Source organism: Canis lupus, chromosome 35, assembly GCF_003254725.2.
Source record: "Canis lupus dingo isolate Sandy chromosome 35, ASM325472v2, whole genome shotgun sequence".
NCBI classification, from domain to species: Eukaryota; Metazoa; Chordata; class Mammalia; order Carnivora; family Canidae; genus Canis; species Canis lupus.
In genome coordinates, this window is record NC_064277.1 from 23,903,155 (window position 1) to 23,924,839 (window position 21,685).

At 40.0% G+C, this 21,685-nt stretch overlaps 2 protein-coding genes across 13 annotated transcripts in view; both read right to left on the reverse strand.

Moving 5' to 3' along the window:
* SLC17A1 (solute carrier family 17 member 1) overlaps nucleotides 1-7,186 on the reverse strand; it is a 77,263-nt gene extending 70,077 nt beyond the window's left edge. For 4 of the 9 annotated variants that reach the window (XR_003134773.3, XR_004812319.2, XR_003134770.3 and 1 more), the window contains exons 1-3: nucleotides 6,993-7,179; nucleotides 5,758-5,837; nucleotides 253-425 (exon numbers count right to left, since the gene is read on the reverse strand). Coding sequence is in view for 5 of the 9 variants with exons in the window: in XM_025442636.3 (XP_025298421.1) it covers nucleotides 253-425; nucleotides 5,758-5,791 (207 nt within the window). In the remaining 4 variants the exon portion in view is untranslated. Of the gene's footprint in view, nucleotides 1-252; nucleotides 426-5,757; nucleotides 5,838-6,992 lie in introns of all 9 variants that reach the window. The other 5 variants (XR_004812320.2, XM_025442646.3, XM_049105973.1 and 2 more) reach the window with 3 other exon arrangements.
* A 6,751-nt stretch (nucleotides 7,187-13,937) lies between these two features.
* Nucleotides 13,938-21,685, reverse strand: part of SLC17A3 (solute carrier family 17 member 3) — a 39,862-nt gene continuing 32,114 nt past the window's right edge. For 2 of the 4 annotated variants that reach the window (XM_025442527.3, XM_049105933.1), the window contains exons 7-14: nucleotides 21,428-21,514; nucleotides 16,828-16,952; nucleotides 16,552-16,713; nucleotides 16,132-16,261; nucleotides 15,890-16,037; nucleotides 15,529-15,619; nucleotides 14,466-14,602; nucleotides 13,939-14,382 (exon numbers count right to left, since the gene is read on the reverse strand). In XM_025442527.3, the coding sequence (XP_025298312.1) occupies nucleotides 14,468-14,602; nucleotides 15,529-15,619; nucleotides 15,890-16,037; nucleotides 16,132-16,261; nucleotides 16,552-16,713; nucleotides 16,828-16,952; nucleotides 21,428-21,514 (878 nt within the window). In that variant the 3' untranslated portion in view covers nucleotides 13,939-14,382; nucleotides 14,466-14,467. Of the gene's footprint in view, nucleotides 14,383-14,465; nucleotides 14,603-15,528; nucleotides 15,620-15,889; nucleotides 16,038-16,131; nucleotides 16,262-16,551; nucleotides 16,714-16,827; nucleotides 16,953-21,427; nucleotides 21,515-21,685 lie in introns of all 4 variants that reach the window. The other 2 variants (XM_035710603.2, XM_035710602.2) reach the window with 2 other exon arrangements.

The window sequence follows — 21,685 nt, forward strand, 5'->3', positions numbered from 1 at the left end:
GCCCCTAATTCTTGGTTTTCTTCTTCTTCATATAGAAAGATTCACATAACAAAGCCCTTCACAAATATTAAGGCATGCTGTAATCATGGAACATGTTTAAACAGTTAGGTTACTAGCAAAATAGATGAAGATCTGAATTTCTTTTTCTAATAATTACTGTCACATCAATTATGATAACATTCAATCTCTACACAAATTAATTAGCAAGATAAGATTTTAAACTTATGACTATGGATAGTATTTTTCATATACCTTTATGTTATCCAGGTGCTCCTCTGTGGAGGTATTAGGCAAACTGTGTGGACCTGTGCTGTTCACCATGATTACCATTGTGAGGTTCAGACACATGTTCTGTGCCATTAATGCAACGTTACAGAGATGCAAGAGGAGAGATAATCCATAGCGGAAGGAACAAAAACTTCGAACTAAGAAGTAAAACAAAGTGTCCATTGTTAACACAGCTGAGATAAAACCATACAGCAACTTCAGGAAGGGCACTCAGAAATTTGGAACCATATATATATATATAGGAAGCAGAAATTGGGAAATATATATATTCAAGTATAACTGACATACAATAGTATATATATATATATATATATATATATATATATATATATACAAGTGTAGCTGACATACAGTAGTATGTTATGGAACCCTACATATTAATTTAAAATTTCATTGTACTTAATGGCCTTTAAGAAATTATGATATAATAAGAAGCAGTCCCATGCCTCCCTAAAATATAATCCCAACAAGAATGTCCCAGAAAATTAAACCAGTCCTTCAGATAGTTTGGTTCATGCCTATTTTAAAGGAACTACTTACAAATACTCTGGGTTAGTCTTGAAAGCAAGCTCCCTTAATAACAGCAAAGATTTTCTTTCAAGGAAACTGTTTCATTCTCTAATTTGTAGTAGTGGTCTATGAATTGTCATATAAGCACATTGCACAGAAAAATTGCAATAAAAATATAATGTACTTCTTAAGGTAGGGTGAAGCTAGAATAATCAGTGTAATGTTGGTGTAAAGTCAAACAAATTCATCAATGGAAGAGTGTAGGCAGTCCAGAAACAGATGCACAGACATGGCCAAATGCTTTTGTTTTTGTTTGTTTTTTAAAGATTTTATTTATTTATTCATGACAGACACACAGAGAGAGAGAGAGAGAGGCAGAAACACAGGCAGAGGGAGAAGCAGGCTCCATGCAGGGAGCCAGGCGTGGGACCTCATCCCTGGTCTCCAGGATCCTGCCCTAGGCTGAAGGTGGCGCTAAACCGCTGAGCCACCAGGGCTGGCCGGTCAAATGCTTTTGAATAAATGCACAAGATGCAATATAGAGGAGGAAAATAAACTCTTTTTCAACAAATGGCATTATCCCAAGAGAAATAACAACATAAGTTTGCAAAAAAACTTCTACCAAAATGCTTATAGCAGCTTTATTCAAAATAGCTGAATGTTTGGAATGGATTAACATACTTTATTTTAATACAATGGACATTACTCAAAAATAAAAAGGAAGGAAATACACACTCAACAATCTGGATGAATGTCAGCAAAAATATACAGCTTAAGAAGCTAGACACCAAAAAGTGCATACTAGAGAGATCTATTTTTATGATTTTAAAAACAGGCAAAATTAATGTGTGTGGTTAGATATCATAATAACAATTCTTTCTGGGTGAAGAGAACCAGAAAGGACCTGATGGGATTTTTAAAGTAATGTAGTGTTCTAAGAGTCTTGTTCACAAGTCTATGCATTTGTCAGAATTCATCTAAAATGCACTTAAGATCTGTGATTTTATTGTGTGTAATTATATTTTGATAAATCTTAAAAACCTATTGAGAAATTATGATCACATATCAGATTGGCATAGATCAACATGCACATTTGTTGGCCAGCCCCAAAGGGAAGAGATAACCTACATCACAACCCAATGGAGGATACTTTGGTGTCTCTTTAGTTACATTTTTTTAATTGCCTGTGGTTGATGTAAAGAACCGAATTAGACTTATATTAAAGATAGCTACTATATCCAGCCAGCTAGCCAAAAGTTACAGTTGTTTCTAAAAATCTGTTTGCTAATTTGGGGAGGTTTTCTATGTAGGGAATACGCTAACAGTAGTGATTTTATATCTTCTTTTGCTAACCTCAGACCTTTAATTTCATATTCTCATTGGGTCAGAACCACCAGTATATTGTGGAGAGCACCACATATCCATGACTTTTATACCATTGTTCCTGATTTACATGGAGTGGTTCTAACATTTCTACATTTCAGATAATGCTTTGTTGAAGGTTCTGTTGTAGATAGGTTTTACAAAGTGTGTTCATTTTCTATTGTGTAAAAAAATTTCCGCAAATGTAATGGCTTAAAACAACATCCCTTTACTAACTCACAAAGTTAATAGTGAGCATAGAGTTTAGCATAGTGTGGTTGGGTTTTCTGGTCATGGTCTCATAGGCTAAAATCAAGGGATCAGCCCAGAGGAGTTCTCAGTGGAAGGTTCTAAGCAAGGAGCAAGTTCCAACCTCATTCAGGTTATTGGAAGAATTCAGTTTTTTTCTATGAATGTAGTAGTGAGGTTGCTGTCTCCCTGCTGGCTATCATCTGGGAGCTGCTTACAGTTCCAAGATGCTGTTCACATGGCCTCCTCCAGTTCCCAAACCAGCCAGAAAGAATCTTTTATCTTGAACCCTCTCACACTTTGAGTATCTCTAACTGCTTGGTCTCTGATCTCTACTCCAGATTTAAGGGCTGGGTAATTGCCTGGATAATTGCCCTATTTTAAGACCAGCTGATTTAGGACCATATTTAAAACTGCTAAATCCCTTCAGGCAGCACTTAGCTTAGGGTTTGCTTAAATAACTGGCAGAAGGTGCGTGTACACCAGGGGCCAGAATCTTGGGGGTTATCTTAGGATTCTGACTACCATATCCCCTTTTCCCCCTTCTGGTCCTTAAAGATCCATGTTCATCCCACATACAAAACACACTCATCCTCTTCCAGGGTTCTTTGAAAGTCTCATCTTATAATATCAGCTCAACTCCATTGCCTCCTCAAAATCTCATTAGCTCAAAGTCACAAATCTCTTCATCTAAGTGATCTAAAACTGATGTGAAGGGCGTTCCTAGAAACAATCCATGCTGGGGCACAATATTTCTCTATCTATGGACTTGTGAAAGGAGAGGCAAGCTCTATGGCCCCAGTACTCCTGGTAGTACAGTGGTGGAGCAGGCATTGGGCAATTGCTGTAGACGTTCCAGAAGGGGGAGCAGGAGGGTAAAAGGGCATTGCTGACTCCTAGAGTTTTAAAGTTCAGCTAGACAAATTTTGGATTTACTGCTAAGTGAGGGAAAAAAAGCACTAATACCTGGAAAACTAGTTTTCTGGACTAATTTCCCTTTGTAAATAGATAGAAACATTAGATGAAATATATTTAAAATACATTTCAGGGCATCTGGTTGGTTAAGCATCTGATTCTTGATTTTGTCGTGATCTCAGTGTCATGAAATTGAGCTCTGTGTTGGCTCCATTCTGTGCGTGGAGGCTGCTTGAGATTCTCTCTCCCTCTCCCATAAAAATCAATCAATCAGTCAATCAAATAAAATATTTCTTTTTTTTTTTTCTTTTTTTCTTTTTTTTTTTTCAAATAAAATATTTCATTGAAAGTATGGATGATCTGTCAGAAAGAATGAAATATTCAGGCTAAGGGTATAGTGCAGATAGGCTTTCAAGGCATGAACTGATCATTGAAGGCAGATTTTTTTCTGAAGACATTTGATCTCAGAGATTTTTACTTGTTTTTCTTTTGTTCTGCCTCCCAGGGCGCAGGGACAATAGGAGTCAAGTGCCAAGGCCCGGCAATGGGAGAGTCTATTAAGAGAATCTCTTCCCAGACATTTAGATGCCAAAGACCTACTGGCTTGTTGAGGGCTGAACACATTGACCCCCACTTTGCCGGGGGACCATGGAAACTTGCCCATGGTGAATGAACCGTGGAGCTAGGCAGAGGGGAAAAAAAAAATTCAGTCATCAGCCAGTTCTTCCTTTGGCTTGCAGCCTAAAACTCACTGTTCTTGGGCCATCAGAAAAAAACTTCTCCAACTACACATGTAGGCATATACACTGAGGATGGCTTGTTTCAAAGCTTTCTAAACCTAATCTTTAAAATTAAAAGGAAGGTGAATGGACCTGGAAAACTAACAGAAATGCTTGCAGGGGTGAGGGAATCCTTGGAGGTGAGGGGGAAAAAAAACCCTCTATAGAGCAAAGGGGAAACAGTCCTCACCATGTGCAGAGGAGGCAGACTTGATGTTATGGTTAGGGCACCCTTTCGAGTTTATCCACTTGTCTCCTCCACATTGCTCCAGGAAGAACATGAATTACTTCTAAATAAGCCTTGAGTTAAAAAGTAAACTACAAGGGAAATTCCAAAGGGCTTGGGATGAGCAAAAGTAAATACTGTGTGTCCAACTCATGGATTCTCAAAGCCAAAGATAAAATCCTGAGGATATTTGTCAAAAAAGAAGAGAGAATTTGAAGACCAAAAACTAATAAAGGTACTGAAAGAAATGTTAGCCAAAGAACTGAAAAGAAATGTTAAGCAAAAGGGCAGAAATAAATTTATGTATATGTAAATTGATTATATATAAATTATATATAGATATAAATTGATATATATCAGTTAATATGTTTTATATGCTTGTATGTAAGTTTGACTATAGATTAAACAGAAATAGAAAACTATCAAAATCAATAAATATCAAAAATAATACAAGAAGAAAATTTAAAGATAATAGACCACTCATCTTTAGATAAATCGAAAAAGAATATAATTCATTGCCCACCCCCACCTCTGGGAGGGGTGAGACACATACATAGCTCTAAGACAATAATAATTGCTTATTGTCCTTCCCCTGCCTTGGTCAAAATAAACAGTCTGCCTAAAAAAAGTTTTCAGGATATGCAAGTATTGATGCCCAAGGATAGAATGACTCAAGAACATTCATCCTGCCTAGGCTCTATCCAAGGGTCTGTCTCTTTCTCCTTGAGCTGGAACAAAAATAGAGCACTTCTGTCTCATGTTCTCCACCAAATGATTAAACTAAGTATACAAGAATCACAGTGACTTAAAGTATATGAATTTTTTTATTTGAGGTTTTTCTAATGGGAAACTATAGCAGAATTAATTTTTTCACTTTCTTTCCTAACATTTCTAAGATTCTTTATAAGGTTTTTAAAAAAGATTGTATTTATTTATTTGAGAGAGAGAGCAAGAGTGAGGGAAAGGGCAGAGGGAGAGGGAGAGAAAGAAGCTCAAGCAGACTCTGTGCTGGGCATGGAGCCTTGATATGGGGCTTGATGCCATGACCCTTAGATCATGACTTGAGCAGAAATCAAGAGCTGGATACTCAACTGACTGAGCCACCCAGGCACCCCAACCCTTTATATGTTTTTATGAAAAAAATCTTCTCACCTAGAATCTATGATGTCTCTCTCTCTCTCTCTCTCTCTTTAAGAGAGGGAGTTCACATGCATGTGGGGGGAAGGGGCAGAGGGAGAAAGAGAATGCTAAGCAGGCTCCACGCCCAGTGAAGAACCCTATGTGGGGCTCAATCCCATGACCCTGAGACCATGACCTGAGCTGAAATCAAGAGTCAGAGGGCTTAACCGACTGACCACCCAGGTGCCCCTATGATGTCATATTTAAGACAGAGAAAGCCTATGTAGTGGGATAGCGAATAATTTCTACCTTTCTTGGGAGTGATCTGGTTGTCCATTTGCATAATGGATTCCAGTTTCTCCTCTTCTGACTGAAGGGTTTGGTCTCCACTGTAAGTATAAAACACTTTGGTGTCAGCATAACCCACGGAAGAACTGACCAAAAACCACCCAGTACTCCTTTTAAATCAGAAAGATTTAAAACATGCATCAAAGGGAGGCCTCCTCCGTTCACCAGTACCCATTTAACTCAACCATCTGCTTCCCTTAACATTGCACTTTTATGCTTTTTTAGTTGATTAAAAATATACATGGGCCCCTGAAAATTATTTAAAAAGAAAAAAACTCTGCCCGCCCATAATTCCATGTCCAGTGAAAACATCTCTCAAAAGTGAAATGAACAAAAACTGAGGGAATTCACCGATGGTAAACTTGCCCTGCAAGGAATGCCAAACATGTTTTTAGGCAAGAAGAGATGGCTCAAGGTCAGAAATTTGAATGTACAAAAAGAACATTGGAAAAGGAATAAGTAAAGGTAAAATAAATTAGCTGTCTTATATCTTAATAAGGCTGAAGGTTAACTGTCTACCTATTAATTTTGCCTTCTCAAGGAGAGCCAGGTCATTCCTCACGCACTCTCCCTCTTGGGCACAACAACCACTGCCAACAGGCACTGATCATGTGCTCATCAACACCTTGAGCTTTGGCCACATCAGTTTGTGTGAGCGGATTCTCAAAGGTTGGATTTGCAAAATATTTTTGAATGAGTAGCTGATCAACCACCATTATCACATGCTGAAGCATCTTTTGGGCTGCTGTTTATTTCAAAATACACACACACGAAAACACCCGTACCCACACACCACACACATAATACACATATGTCCTGTACACACATACAAACACAGCTCAACACAACACATATATATGTAAACTACACACTCCACACTGCACACATCGCAAACATACTTATGCATATCTTTCACCATGCACACCAGACACCCCACATCACTCACAGATACACAAGCATCATACAACACGCACCACATGCCTCTCTTTCTTTGTCTGCCTCACACTAATCCCTAGAAATATGTTCTTTTTAATTTTCCTTGGGAACAAAAATCTGTGGAAATAGATTCCCCCCCCCCCCAATTTCCCCAGCTTGCTAAACATATTTGATAAGATCTTTAACATAGAAGGCTCCCTTATCACTCTGTGGAATTGTTCGTTTCATGTCATGAGTAGCAACTGAAGAGTAAGACTGACCTGATTGAGGAGAAGCAATCCTGTCTTCCCTTGGGAAGCCTTCAAACTTTAAAATGTACTGAATTTCTGGAATTTCCAGTTTTAGTCCATTAATCCTTCACCAAATCCTTTGACTTCACTCTATCAAAAGCTTAATTTTTAACTTCACTTTCATCTTTCCTTGAATCTTCTGGGGAGGAGTGTGGGTCTTACCACCTCCCAATGGACTAGAAACCTCCTAGAAATAGGCAGTCAAACATATAACCATAGTAAACAGACATCACTCATTTCCTCCTGCCAGGAGGGAGAACCAGCCTGTTGTGTCAGTGCTCCCAGAGCAAATGTTTTCTCTTAAGCATGGCTCTGGGTATACAGTACTCTCTGACAGGCATGCCAAGGCTGTTTAAATGCCCCTAAATGCCCTATTAACATTTTGCTTTCCTGCCTGCCTTCTTCTTCCCCTTCCCTTCCATTCCATTCCTTCTCTTCCCTACCTTCCCTCTCTTTCCCTTTTGCAAAGGCTGCATCTGTCTGACATTCAAACTACTCAGAGAGAGGTACATTTTATTAAGGCATATCCTCCAAAGGCAGTGACTTCCCCAGAGGCTTCTGCGGTGACTAAGTTCTCCTGGTTCCTGCCACCTGTCATAGCAATACCCGGGGGTGCTTTTACCCCTGTAATTCTTTGAAGGCAATCTACTGATCAAATAGAACATAGCCCTTAAAGCATAATAATAAATGTTTGGCACATAGCAGATACTCTATTAATTGAACCAGTTATTTTCTCTCTAGAGAAATCTTGAAAACCTTTAGCCTATTTGACCAAAGGACTTTGATGTCTTATATAGTCAGCTGGATTGTTTTGTCAGAAATCCAGGCTCTGGCTATTACAGCATGTTTGTACAGATTGATGCCAAGGCTGACAGTTTCTGGCATTCTCAGGCCTTTTAGTGATTGAGGGCCCCAGATCAGCAGTTGCTCAATGTTCGTATTTTAAATAAACAACATTCCCATCTGATGTCAATGTCTCAGGTCCTAGTTACTGATTACTCAGAGGGAACTGTCTTCCTCTGTTTGGCTCCAAAGCTTTATGTTGCTCTGTGATATACTTTAAAGGCACTTCTGGATTCTACATCTGGATTCATATTAAGTTTTTTTTTCACTTTTTTGTTTGATTTTTTTAAAAATTCAATTAATTAACATATAATGTATTCTTAGTTTCAGAGGTATAGTTCAGTGATTCATCAGTCTTATATAACACACAGTGCTCATCACATCATGTGCTCTCCTTCATGCCCATCGTCCAGTTACCCCATCCCCCATCCCCCCTGCTCTAGCAACCCTCAGTTTGTTTCCTATAATTAAGAGTCTCTTATGGTTCATCTCCTTCTGATTTCATCTTGTTTTTTATTTTTCCCTCTGCTCCCCTATGCTCCTCTGTTTTGTTTCTTAAATTCTACGTATGAGTGAGATCATATGTTAATTGTCTTTCTCCGATTTATTTATTTCTACTAGCATAATACCTTCTAGTTCTATTCACGTTATTGCAAATGGCAAGAGTTCATTTTTTTGATGCCTGAGTAGTATTCCATTGTGTGTGTGTGTATATACCACATCTTCTTTATCCATTCATTTGTTCATGGACATCTGGGCTCTTTCCATAATTTGGCTACTGTGGACATTGCTGCCATAAACATTAGGGTGCAGGTACCCCACTTTTCTAACTAGGTGTTTTTTTTTAAGATTTTATTTATTTATTCATGACAGAGAGAGAGAGACAGGCAGAGGGAGAAGGAGGCTCTGTGCAGGGAGCCTGACGTGGGGCTCGATCCTGGGTCTCCAGGATCATACCCCGGGCTGAAGGCAGCGCTAAACCACTGGGCCACCAGGGCTGCCCCTAATTAAGTTTTTAAATTTAACATTGTATAGAAATTTTCAAACTTATGAGAAAGACAGAACACTCTAATATAACCATATACCCATTAACCAGCTTCAATAATTATCAATATTTGGCCAATGATAACTTGATTTATATATATATATATATATATATATATATATATATATATATCTCCAGGGGTTTTTATGTAGTATTTTATTTTATTTTCAAATAAAATAAATAAGATAATTTTATTTTTAAATAAAATAAATAAGATAAATAAAATAAACAAAAATAAGATTTTATTTAGTTATTTGAGAGAGAATGAGAGCATGAGTAGGTGAGTGTCAGAGGCAGAGAGAGAGGGCAAAGTAAGCTCCCCAGTGAACAGGGGCCCTACGCTAGGCTCGATCCCAGGACCCTGAGATCAGCCAGACACTTAACCAACTGAGCCCCCGAGGTGCCATTTCTGTAGTATTTTAAAGTACATCTCAGATATTATGTTATTTATCCCATAAAAAGTACAGCATGGATATATGACTCATTAGTGCTTAAAAAAACATAACTAGCGTACCATCAGTGCATCTACTAAGCAATAATCTCTTAATATCATCTAATAGCTAATTATTATGAAGGTTTCCAATTGCATCAAAGTTATCTTTTTATACTTTAATACTTGACTTATTTATTTGTTTTAAAGATTTTATTTATTTATTCTTGAGAGACACAGAGAGAGAGCAGAGACACAGACAGAGGGAGAAGCAGGCTCCATGCGGGGAACCTGATGTGGGACTCCATCGGGGTCTCCAGGGTCACACCCTGGGCTGAAGGCAGCGCTCAACCGCTGAGCCAGTGAAACGCCGGGACACCTGCACCCCGATGTTTCTAGCAGCAATGTCCACAATAGCCAAACTGTGGAAGGAGCCTCGGTGTCCATCGAAAGATGAATGGATAAAGAAGATGTGGTGTATGTATACAATGGAATATTACTCAGCCATTAGAAATGACAAATACCCACCATTTGCTTCGACGTGGATGGAACTGGAGGGTATTATGCTGAGTGAAGTAAGTCAATCGGAGAAGGACAAACATTATATGGTCTCATTCATTTGGGAATATAAATAATAGTGAAAGGGAATATAAGGGGAAGGAGAAGAAAATGAGTGGGAAATATCAGAAACGGAGACAGAATATGAGAGACTCCTAAATCTGGGAAGTGAACAAGGGGTGGTGGAAGGGGAGGTGGGCGGGGGTGGGGGTGACTGGATGACAGGTACTGAGGGGGGCACTTGGGATGAGCACTGGGCGTTATGCTATATGTTGGCAAATTGAACTCCAATAAAAAAAATAATAATAAACCGCTGAGCCACCTGGGCTGCCCAATACTTATTTAAATAAGGATCCAAACAAGATCCACATGTGGCGTGTAGTGTTATTATGGCTTTCACCTCTCTTTAACTTTGCAACCATTCCTTCCTTCAGTTTATATTTGCTGTTACTTAGTAACAACAACAACCAAAGGAATAAAATGAGATCATTTGCAGAGTGACTCTCATGGCTGATTTGGCTAATTGCTTCCTTGAGCCTCATTTGATGAATTTTTTATCCCTATGCCCTAGAAACTGCTGGTAAATGGAGTGGCTTGCTTAGATCCAGGATAAGAATACTTTGTGCAGGTGCTGGATACTTCCACAGGGGCAGCTCATCTCACTTAGTAAGATAGGATTGCTTAGTGGGTTCAGATATTCTCAGCTTGATTTGTCCACTAATGAGGTTCTCATTTAGCCTGCACCTATGGCCTTCAATGGTTGTTAGTAAATGCTGCCTAGATCCATTAATTTATTAGAAGTTTTATTAGAAGTTTCTAATTCTATCCTGCCTTCTTCATGTAGGAACTGGAATTTTCTGCAAAATAGGAAATTTGCCTAATTGAATATTTGGTTAGTCTGAAATATAGATTTAATAGGAAAGCCAGGGGTGCCTGGGTGGCTCTGTTGATTAAATATCTGGGTTTGGCTCAGGTCATGATCTCAGGGTCCTGGGACTGAGTCCCACATCATGCTCCCTATTCAGTGGGGAACCTGCTTCTCTCTCTCCCCCTGCTTGTGCTCTCTCTCAAATAAATAATAGTCTTTTTTTAAAAAAATAGGAAAGCCAGGATACTTTATGAAGTTGTAGAATAATAATTTAGTGTCTTAACAAAAATTACCAAGGAAAATTATGATCTCATGGGTTTTACTCGATGTATTTCAGTATGTCAAGTCCCTATTTTTTATGCTTAAATTGTCCCTTCTTTGGCCAGTAGGAAGCTATTCAAGCTCTTTTTAAAAGACACAGAAAGAGAGGCAGAGACCCAGGCAGAGGGAGAAGCAGGCTCCCCGGGGGAGCCTGATACCAGACTGATTCCAGGACCTCAGGATCACGACCTGAGCCAAAGGCAGATGCTCAACCACAGGAGCCCCAAGCCCGTTTCTATTGGCCTTAAGACCTGACCCTAATTGTCTGGGATAGCTTCCGTGTTTTCTAACACACACACACACACACACACACACACGCGCCACATGCATGCATGCACATTCCCTATTCCAGGCTCCTCTAGTGTATTTTCTGTTCTTAGACCTGGGCTTTCTTACAGACTGCTGTTTTCTTTTAGCAAATAACACTCTAGACATAGAGATGGTCCTTGCTCCTAGGTCTCATTGCTTCTAGGCCCTTTCAGTGGAAGAACTTAAAAGAAGTATTTTTTTCAGAAAAAAATTAAGAATTCTGTCTGATATCTCCAATTCAAATTGAATGTTAGAGTGATTTTTAAAACTTCTTGACTTTATGCTTCTGAATTTTTCTCATATGTTAAACATCTGGATTCCTAATAAATAGAATTATCTTTATATGATAATGTACCTATATTAATGCTCACAAGATACTTATTAAGTGTCTACACTGAAGACTCAAAAATGTATGGCACTGCCTCAGAGCCTCAGAGACTTCAGCATATTGGTCAAATCCATTTAGTACTCTCAGCACAACATTAGGAACCTGTCATTAGCGGGGCACCTGGGTGGCTCAGTCAATTGAGTGTCAAACTCTTGATTTTCACTCAGATCATGAACTCAGTGTCATGAGATCCAGCCCTGGGTCAGACTCTGTACTGAGCACAGAGCCTGCTTAAGACTCTCTCTCTCTCTCTCTCTCTCTCTCTCTCTCCTCCCTCTCCCCTCACATGTACACACTTATTCTCTCTCAAATTAATAAAATCTTTAAACAAACAAACAAACATGGGACATCCTTATAAGAAGGGGAAATTTTGACAAAGAGACAGATATGTGCAGAGGGAAGATGATATGAAGACACAGGGGGAAAGATATCTATAAGCTAAGGAATTCCTGAGGCTTCCAAAAGAGAGGCATAGGACCTATTCTCCTTCAACACTCAGAAGGAACCAACTCTGATGACATGTTCAAACTTCTATAATTGTGAGACAATAAATTACTGCTTTTAAGCCATCTAATTTGTAGCGCTTTGTTATGGCCATCCCAGGAAACTAATACATATGCATACATTTGATTATCTCATTATTAGCATTAACATAACATGGCCCCAAGTCAACTCATTATCTTCCTTTAAAAAGAACTCTTTCCTGCATTCTCCAGCTTAGGTGTTCAGACACTCTCTGTGTAGTGTCTCAGGTTAGAGATCCAGACTCCCTAACTCCTTTCTTCTCCAGCATCCATCTAGCCAAATGCCAAGACCTTTCAACTTTCCCTCCTAAGCATTATTCATGTGTCTCTTCTCTCCATGCCACTATTACTTGTAGGGTACTCTTCAAGCTCCTTAATGTGGCAAACACAACCTTTGTGCACTGGTCGTACCCACCTCCCTAACCTCATCTTCTGTTCTTTCCTAACTGACCATGCAGGCAGGTAATTCCTTTCAGAACCTATCCTGTTTCTTGCTTTTGTACGCGTTGGGCTCCAGTGCAGGCAATCTTACCATAAAACTGCCCATTTAGCTCAAGAGTTCCTTGTGGAATGAGATCTCCCCACCCTCACCCATGCTCTTCCACTTGGGATCAGAATTGCTTGTGTCATCTCCCCTAATGGCCTGTATGTCCGCTGCTATTGTGCTTAAGACAGTGCTGTGGCAGGCATTCTGTCTGTCCTCCACATTGGACTGGGGAATAGTGACTATGTCTAGCTTGCTTTTGTGTCCCAGTAGCCTAGTTTCTAGACAAGAACAAGACCTCAGTAATTGGTTTTTGCTTTATTCAGATTTGGCCTGTGTCTGCTTGCCCTGGTTTTCCACTCAGAACTGTGCCCATCACATCACCTCTACATGAAATGGCGTGATATCTCTACTGTCTATGTGGTAAGGATCACCAAGAGAACCAATTAAGAAAATAGCCCTGCCTCCCTGCATGTGCTCTGACCTAATGAAACCCATACATTACCATTTGACAAAAATACCAATCCTTTTTATGTTTTGAGCTTTATATATGATTAAACGACTGAAGTAGTTGGATCCCAGAAGGAAAGTATGGCAGATTCACAGTAGGTATTTTGAAGACAGTGTTAAAAGAGACAATTTACACAGGACTGGGAATGTGGCAAAGACAAAAAAAAAAAAAAAAAAAAAGGCCTGAAGGCACAAGTAAAGAGAGAAGTGACCAGAATGTGTGGAGGGATTGGTAACTGTGAATTGTAGGGGAAGAATCAACCACCTACAGATCCCACAGGGAATGACCTTAGAGATAGATATTCCCTGTCCTCACTCTTTGGCCTTCATTGAAAATCCAGCAGAGGCCACTGGACAAAGCAGTGTGGAGGCAAACCATGCAAGTCAGCCTGCTGGGGCCTAAGCAGGATGAAGAGTGGAACACAGAAAGGGAGGGGCATATGGACAATATCCATCCAACAAATAGAAATTAATATTCACTTTTAAAATAGGAAACATGATCATCGTAGTGAGGTTACTGCCCTGGATTAAGAGCTTCCCAAACATTGTTTCCTGTTTTGAGATCTGGAAACTGTGAGTCTGGTCTTTTTTTTTTTTTAATTATTTTATTTTATTATTATTTTTTTTATTTTATTTATGATAGTCACAGAGAGAGAGAGAGAGAGAGAGAGAGTGAGGGGCAGAGACACAGGCAGAGGGAGAAGCAGGCTCCATGCACCGGGAGCCTGACATGGGATTCGATCCCAGGTCTCCAGGATCGCGCCCTGGGCCAAAGGCAGGCGCCAAACCGCTGCGCCACCCAGGGATCCCGAGTCTGGCCTATTGACTCTGATATAGCCATTCCTCCAATTCCACTGGTGATTCTATGAAGATGACAATTTTGTTCTTGGCTATCACTTTATTTGAATTTTCATTTGTCTTATATTTTCCTCAAAAATAAATCTTAGTAACATAAAGAACTGATCTCAGATTTGAAAAGAACTGCAGCAAATGAAATTCTTTGGGTGTGTTCATCACCATAGGCTTCTCATTTGTGAAGAAAGATGTCCGGTGACTTTCCATCATATCAAGATGGAGTAACTAAGGAAGAAAAGTGATGTGGAATTAAAAATTTCAATAGTGCTTCCCTTGTTAAATCCATAGATGAAATCACTATCCTTTACCTTCATAAACGAGTAAGTTTCCTCCCTTTTGCCCAGTCTTGGACAACTGCATCTCCACATATAAGGTAGAAGATCAGTCCTGAGAGGTTAATGGCAAACAACAACAAGAAGACATTTCGCCACCCAAATTCAGAGTCCTGAGGACACAAAACCTCAAGTAAATATTACCTCTTTCATCATCATTTTCTCTATGACATCATATTAATAGTTTAGAAGACCATGTTTGCTAGTGGGTTTCCATGCCCAAATTGACAAAATAATAATTTCAAAGTGCATTTAGAGTATTCTTAATAAATATTCTTAATAAATTTCTAAGTGCATTTAGAATATTCTTAATAAATGGGACCACTACAATTAACCTATAGAACTGCATTGGTCACTGTTTACCGGAGTGTCATACATTTCCTCTTTTGTGCAAATCATCATGACACAAAATATGCTATGAGTGCTTTCTTCTTGCATTGCAACAGCATGGTGGCAACATTGCAGGCTTTGGAGAGAGGACTAAAAAGGAAGAATTCTGATTCTACATCCTCTTAGTGGAGAGACTTATTCTATCAGATTTTCAGTTTAATCATCAGGAAGTCAGGGTAATAATATACCATTCTCATAAGTGGTGTGAGAATCAGTAATTAAATGAGATCACTGCATACAATATACTTATACTCATGCCTGTATATGTCACATACTTCAGCACATCTGCTTTTATTATCTCTTTGCTTTGGGATGGTTGTGCAAATGAAAATTTCAAAATGTTGCAGAAGACGTGACAAGTTGCATCTATGCATGGAATCATCATCTCATGACATCTGTATGGCTGTATGACTTCTGTTTCAAAGACTGAATATTACCAGTAGAGCATTGGGTCCCTGGCTTCAAAATGAGTCAAGACTGAGGTCATGAAAGAAATTGTTCTACATTTTTCTTTGCTAGGCCAATCTTCATGACAAAGTTAACCCACAATTTAATCGTATTTTCTAAGATGCAAATACAATCTTTAGGTACTACCTTTATAAATGGATTTGGCAGAGCATTTTAAGAGTCCGTGACAAGAAAATTCTACCTGATTGAGGAGAAACCCACTGACAGTGGGTGCCAGGAGAGCTGCTATGTTTGCTAATCCCCTTGTGGTTCCCATGAGAAAACTGGAATATCTGTGGGTGACAGGAATGTTCCAGGCTAGATCCAGAGATGCTTCACAGTATTCTTCAGCCTTGCTCTTCTAATTACATCAAAAAGGATTTGCACTGTGTATGTTTAATAAGAGGCACTAAGACAAATCCATAATACCCCTCCCCTCATATACCTGAAAAAATGGCCACAGGACCATCTATGGTTTATTATTTCCCAAAGTTTGTGGCTCCCAGAAAACTTCAGGCTAAACCTTTTTCAGGTGTATATAAGAGTGGAAATTACCATCCTACCTTGGAGCAAGATCTAAGGCATTGATATAGATCCCTGACTGACATAAGGGGCTTAGTCCACAGGAGAGTGTTAGGAAGGTCATTGTCGTGATGTAGCTAGGGGGAAGGTAAGGCAGAGCCACAAGCAGCGCCGAAGATGGGAAATTTCCTAGGGAATGAGGAACAGACAAATTCAACCATGAGATACATCTTTGGCTGTTGTATGCTTTGTGAATCATCCGATCTTCAAGCCCTGTTCTTACCTAGAAATGTGGCAATTTTCCTCACAGTAACGAGCCTAACATTCTTGGTCAGGAGGAAATCTGCCAGGTAGCCTCCCAGGATACCAATGACCCAGGCAATGATAAAAGGAAGGGCAGACAGGAGCCCATTCTGAGGGGAAAAAAATTGAGTAAACCATTATAATAGGGGCAATGAGCCCATACCTCTTGTTGTTAAACCACTGATCATCATACTGAAAACCCTGAAATCTTACTCTTTTAAGAAAGTCAGTAGCCTCTTCAGTCATATCCTTAGAAAAAGTTACTGGCATTAGTGTTAAATATTCGATTGTTTTGTGGTAAGTGTAAAGGATAAACTTTTCTGAATGGAATGGTTCATGAAGACAAAGTGATTGGTGGGTGGTGCATACTGGAGAATGGCACAGAAGGAAAGGCACTCACATCTCTGATGTTAACACTGAACACAGAGCTGATATAAGTTGGTGTGTATGTAATCAGTATGGCAACTAGCCACTGATGGCCGAAAGAGCAGACACAGATGGACCAAAGGGGTAGAGACTTGAGCATGGCCTTGATGGGAAGAGGCTGCTTTTGAGAGCTGACCTGAAAACAAATGTACTGATTAGAACAGTAAGATCCGAAACATGCTCATGTTCATGTGACCCCGAGAAATCCCGAGGCTGCCACAAGATCTCTGGAGATGGTTGGAGTCCTTACATGTATCTGTTGGGCCAAGGAGGATATGATATATTCTTTTTCTGTGACGTTTATCCATGGATGAGAGACGGGGTCATCATAAATCAGAATAAACCAGAAAGGGCAGTAGACACAGCCGATGCCTCCTGCAAGCAGAGGATAAAATTGGTAACTGAGCTGGTTTCTGCTTTTCTTTTGTGTTGGGACATTTTTGAGTACAGGTCCTGGGCAAGACCCATGCTCATAACATCCTCTTCCCACCCGCCACCCCCCCAAATTAGCAGGAACATAACAGTTTTCTAGAACCCTCTTTTTTTTTTGACATTTCTTAATTATTTGTGTTTATGGAAAGCACAGACCCTAGTGATGGCAGAAAACTTTGTATTTCAATCTTTTTAATATTATCAAAGGAAAACTACTTTTTCAACACTGTTCATACCAAATATGTGGGTTTTTCACACTAAGAAATTCTCCAATTCTCTGTGGACACCAGCTCGGCTCAATTTTTTTTTTAAAGATTTATTTATTTATGATAAACATAGAGAGAGGCAGAGACACAGGAGGACGGAGAAACAGGCTCCATGCCAGGAGCCCGATGTGGGACTCAATTCCCGGGACTGCAGGATCGCGCCCTGGGCCAAAGGCAGGCACTAAACCGCTGAGCCACCCAGGGATCCCCCAGCTCGGCTCAATTTTGACACTAACTACTGGTAATTAGTACAGACCTCATAAGGTAAGGACTTATCTTACAAGACTGTTCCACACTTCAGGTGTTAGTCATAAGCATTGGGTCCCCAGATTACCCACACTCTGACTTGACTACCAAGTTGGAGGTTCCTACAGTCCACTCAGTTTTGATAATTTCTTGGAACAGCTCACAAAAGTCAGGGAAACATTTACTTATGTTTACCAGTTTGTTATAAAGGCTATTATACAGGAGAGAGATGAATAGCCAGATGAAGAGAGATACACAGAGCATGGTCTGAAACGGTTCTGAGCAAAAGAGGGAGGGTCATTCCCTATGGAGTTGGGATGAGTCACCCTCCCAGCACATGGATATGTTCACCAATCTGAAAGGTCTCAGAACCCTAAAGTTTAAGGATCTTTATAGAGGCTACAAAAGGTAGGCATAATCGAGTATTAACTCATTCTGCAGCCTCCTTCCTTCCTGGAGGATGGAGGATGGGCCTAGAGGTTAGGTTCCAAGCGTCCAAGCAAGATTTATTTTTTCTGGTGACCAGCCCTCATCTTGAAGCTCTCTAGGGGGCACCAAGTGTTGCCTCATTAGGACAGAAGATGCTTGTATCACTCAGGAAATTGCAAGGGTTTTAGAAGCTCTGTGTCAGAAACTGGGGGCAGAGACCACATATACATTTCTTATTGCGTCCCACTTAGCCATTGTTAAGAGGTATACAGAGGTATCTTTTTGTTTTCACTTGCATTTCCCTAAGGACTAAGGACGTTGAGCACTTTTCCCTGTGTTTATTTTCCCTCTCTAGATCTTCTTTGGTAAAATTTCTTTGTCGTTTTTTAAATCATTTTTTGTTGTTTTCTTATGATTAAGCTTTGAAATTATTTACTCATTCAGGATAAAAGTCCTAATTGTATATGTATTTTGCAAGTGTTTTCACCCTGTCTTTATTATCCTAATAATGGCTCATAAAGGCAAAGTTTTCACTTCGATGAAATCCAGCCTATCAGTCCATAATTCATGGATCAAGCCTTTGGTGTCCTATCTAAGAAATCTTTGCCTAACTTACAAAGATTTACTCAGGTTTTCTTCTAGAAGGATACCAACTTTAGATTTTAGAATTAGGTACAGGATTTATTTTGAGTTTTTTTTTCCTTTATTTATTTTTAAGATTTATTGAGTTGGGCACCTGGGTGGCTCAGTGGTTGAGCGTCTTTCTTCGGCTCAGGTCGTGATCCCAGGATCCTGGAGTTGAGTCCCATCCGGGACTCTGCTACTCCCTCTGCATGTGTCTCTGCCCCTCTCTCTGAGTCTCTCATGAATAAATTAATAAAATCTTTAAAAATATATAACGATTTATGGATTTATTTGAGAGAGAGCATGTGAGCAGACCTGCACATGTGCACATGTCAATGAGGGGAGGGGCAGAGGAAGAGAGAGCCAGGACAGAAACTCACTGAAGTGGACTTCCTGCTGAGGCCGGAGTCCGAGCCTGCTGATCTCATGACTCCCAAATCACCAATTGAGCAGAAACCAAGAGTCTCTCACCTAACGCTGTGACACCCAGGTGCCCCTGAGTTCATTTTTGTATAGGATACAAGAAAATGGACCAAAGGTCATTTTGTGTGGGGTTTATTTTGGGGGTGGGGGACATATGAATATTCAATTTTTGAGCACCATCTGTTAAAAAATTTATCTTTTCTCCATTAAATTTCCATTGCATCTGTATGGAAAATTAGTCCACCTTCCCTGAGTGAGTCTATTTAGGACTGTATTCTGCTGCAGTGATCTACTTCCTATCTCTATGCCAATACTACCCTGTCTTGGTGACATATCATAGATCTTGGCTTCAGGCACTGTTAGTCAGTCCTCCAACTCTGTAAGTCATTTGCAAAATAGTTTGGCTATTCTAGAATTTTTTTTTTTCATGAGAATTAGGTTTCAGTGTATAGGTCTTTCACATCTTTTGTCCTATTTATCCCTATGTTACATAGTTATTGATGCTACTGAAAATGGAACTACTATCTTTAATTTACATGTCTGATTCTGGGGTGCCTAGATGGCTCAGTCCATGAAGTGTCTGCTTTTGGCTCACATCATGATCTTAGGGTTCTGGGATCAGGCCAGGTGTAGGGCTCCCTGCTCAGGAGGGAATCTGCTTCTCCCTTTTGTGCTGCCCCTCCCCCTTTCCCTGGCTTGTGATCTCTCCCTCTCTCTCTCTCTCAAACAAATAAAAAATAAAATCTTTTAAAAACAAATAAATATGTCTGATTCTTTCAACTTTGGTATGTCTAAAAATGTCTTTATTTTGCCTCTGTCTTTGAATTTTTTTTTTGGTCTGGCTCCAGAGTTCTATGTTGACAGATCCCTCTTTTTTTTTCCCCCCTTTCAGGACTTGAAAGATGTTCCACTGCCTTCCTACTTGCGTTGCTTCCTAGGAGAAGGATGCACTCCTTTATTGCCTCTGTTCTCTGTGTGTCATGTAGTTTTTAGCTCTGGATGCTTTTAATATGTTCTCTTTAGCACTGGTTTTGAGCCATCTGATTACCATGTAACTTGGTGTCATTTTCTTCATGTTTCCCGTGCTTGAGGCCAAGAGACCTTCTTGGGTCTGTGAGTTTATAGTTTTCCTCTTTCCCCATGATTTCCTCAAAGACTTTTTCTGTTCCCCCATACCACTCCTCTTCTCTGAGCACACTGCTCCGTCCTGTTTCTTATCCACTATTATTGTTTTTTCCAAGGGTGATCCATTCTGGCTGATTTATGCTGCTCTTTTTAGGTTCCTAATCTTTTCTCATGGTGTGTCTAATCTGTCTTTAACTCCATCCATATATTGCAGTTCTCATCTCTAAAAGTTTGATTTAGGTCTTTTAAAAAAGATTTTCCATGTCTCCACTTATCTTCCAAACAAATTGACTTATGCTATAACACAGTTAAAATAACTGTCTATTTTAATGCCCTTGTCTGCTATTCTAACATTTGTGTTAATTCCAGGTTGGTTTTCATTGATTATTTCTTCTGATTCTGATTCTGATTCTGATTCTGATTCTGATTTGATTTTGATTCTGAGTCTGATTCTGTTTGCCTGTTTCCCTGCCTTCCCCCATGCCTGGTAATCTATGATTGGAACAATCTTGTGAATTATATTTAGTTGGGTGCTGAATATTTTTGTCTTCCTATACATATTTTCAAGCTTTTATCTGGGCTCCAGTTAAATTACATAGAAACAGTTTTATCTTTTAGGTCTTGTGCCCTCATGTTGTCAGAGGGACCAGAGCTTCCTCTGGAGCTAATTATCTCTCACTACCAAGGAAAGTTGATGGTAGTGAACTATAAGTGTTTTCAGTTGTCTTGTGGCAACAGGTACTATCTCTGATTCTCTGTAAGTACTGGATACTGTTCTTTAATCTATACCCGTGATATTTTCCCCCCTCTGGGCTCAGATGATGCCCTGATAAGTGTGCTGTTGCAGATCAAGGAGGGACCCTGTGGAGAACTGAGTTTCCTCTGCACAGTAGTCTCCCATGGGTGCTCTTTCCTGTCTCATGCTCTCTGGGCTTTGAACTTTGTCTCCTCTATTCTTTTTCTGCAGAGTTCCCTTTTCCTGTGCCCTGCCTTAGACCTTACCTCTCACAGGTCATTGTTCCTCACGGTCTTCATCCAGTTGGTGTTTAGTGTTTTCTCTCCTTAGGAAGCTGGCATCTGACCCGGGACCCCAGCATGGATGCACTTACCCTGAGACACAGCCCACAGCAGCGGCTGCGTGTCTCTCTTTCTCAGGACCCACCACTCTGCAAGCCTGTCACCTGCAGCCTGCAGGGGAGGCAGAGCACGCCCAACCACATTGTGCTAATAATGCTTATGATGGGTTAATAGCATCAGAGACTGACACTGGGAAGAAACCCCTGGGATGAGGAGATAGTTGCTTACCAAAGATATAGAAAGCAAAAGGCCACCCAAGGGTTTGACTGATGAGGCCACCCACGAGGGTGATGGTGAAGGTTCCCAGCAGCATTCCTGCAGACAGAGAGTAAGCTGTAGGGCTCTGAACCACCACTGGAGACACCGACAGAATGACAGATGACATGCAGCATCAGCAGCCACAATGAGACAGGCATATTGGAACACGTGAACTTCAGATGTATCACTTCACATGTTCTCCTGAGAATCCATTTTTCTGGCAGTTCC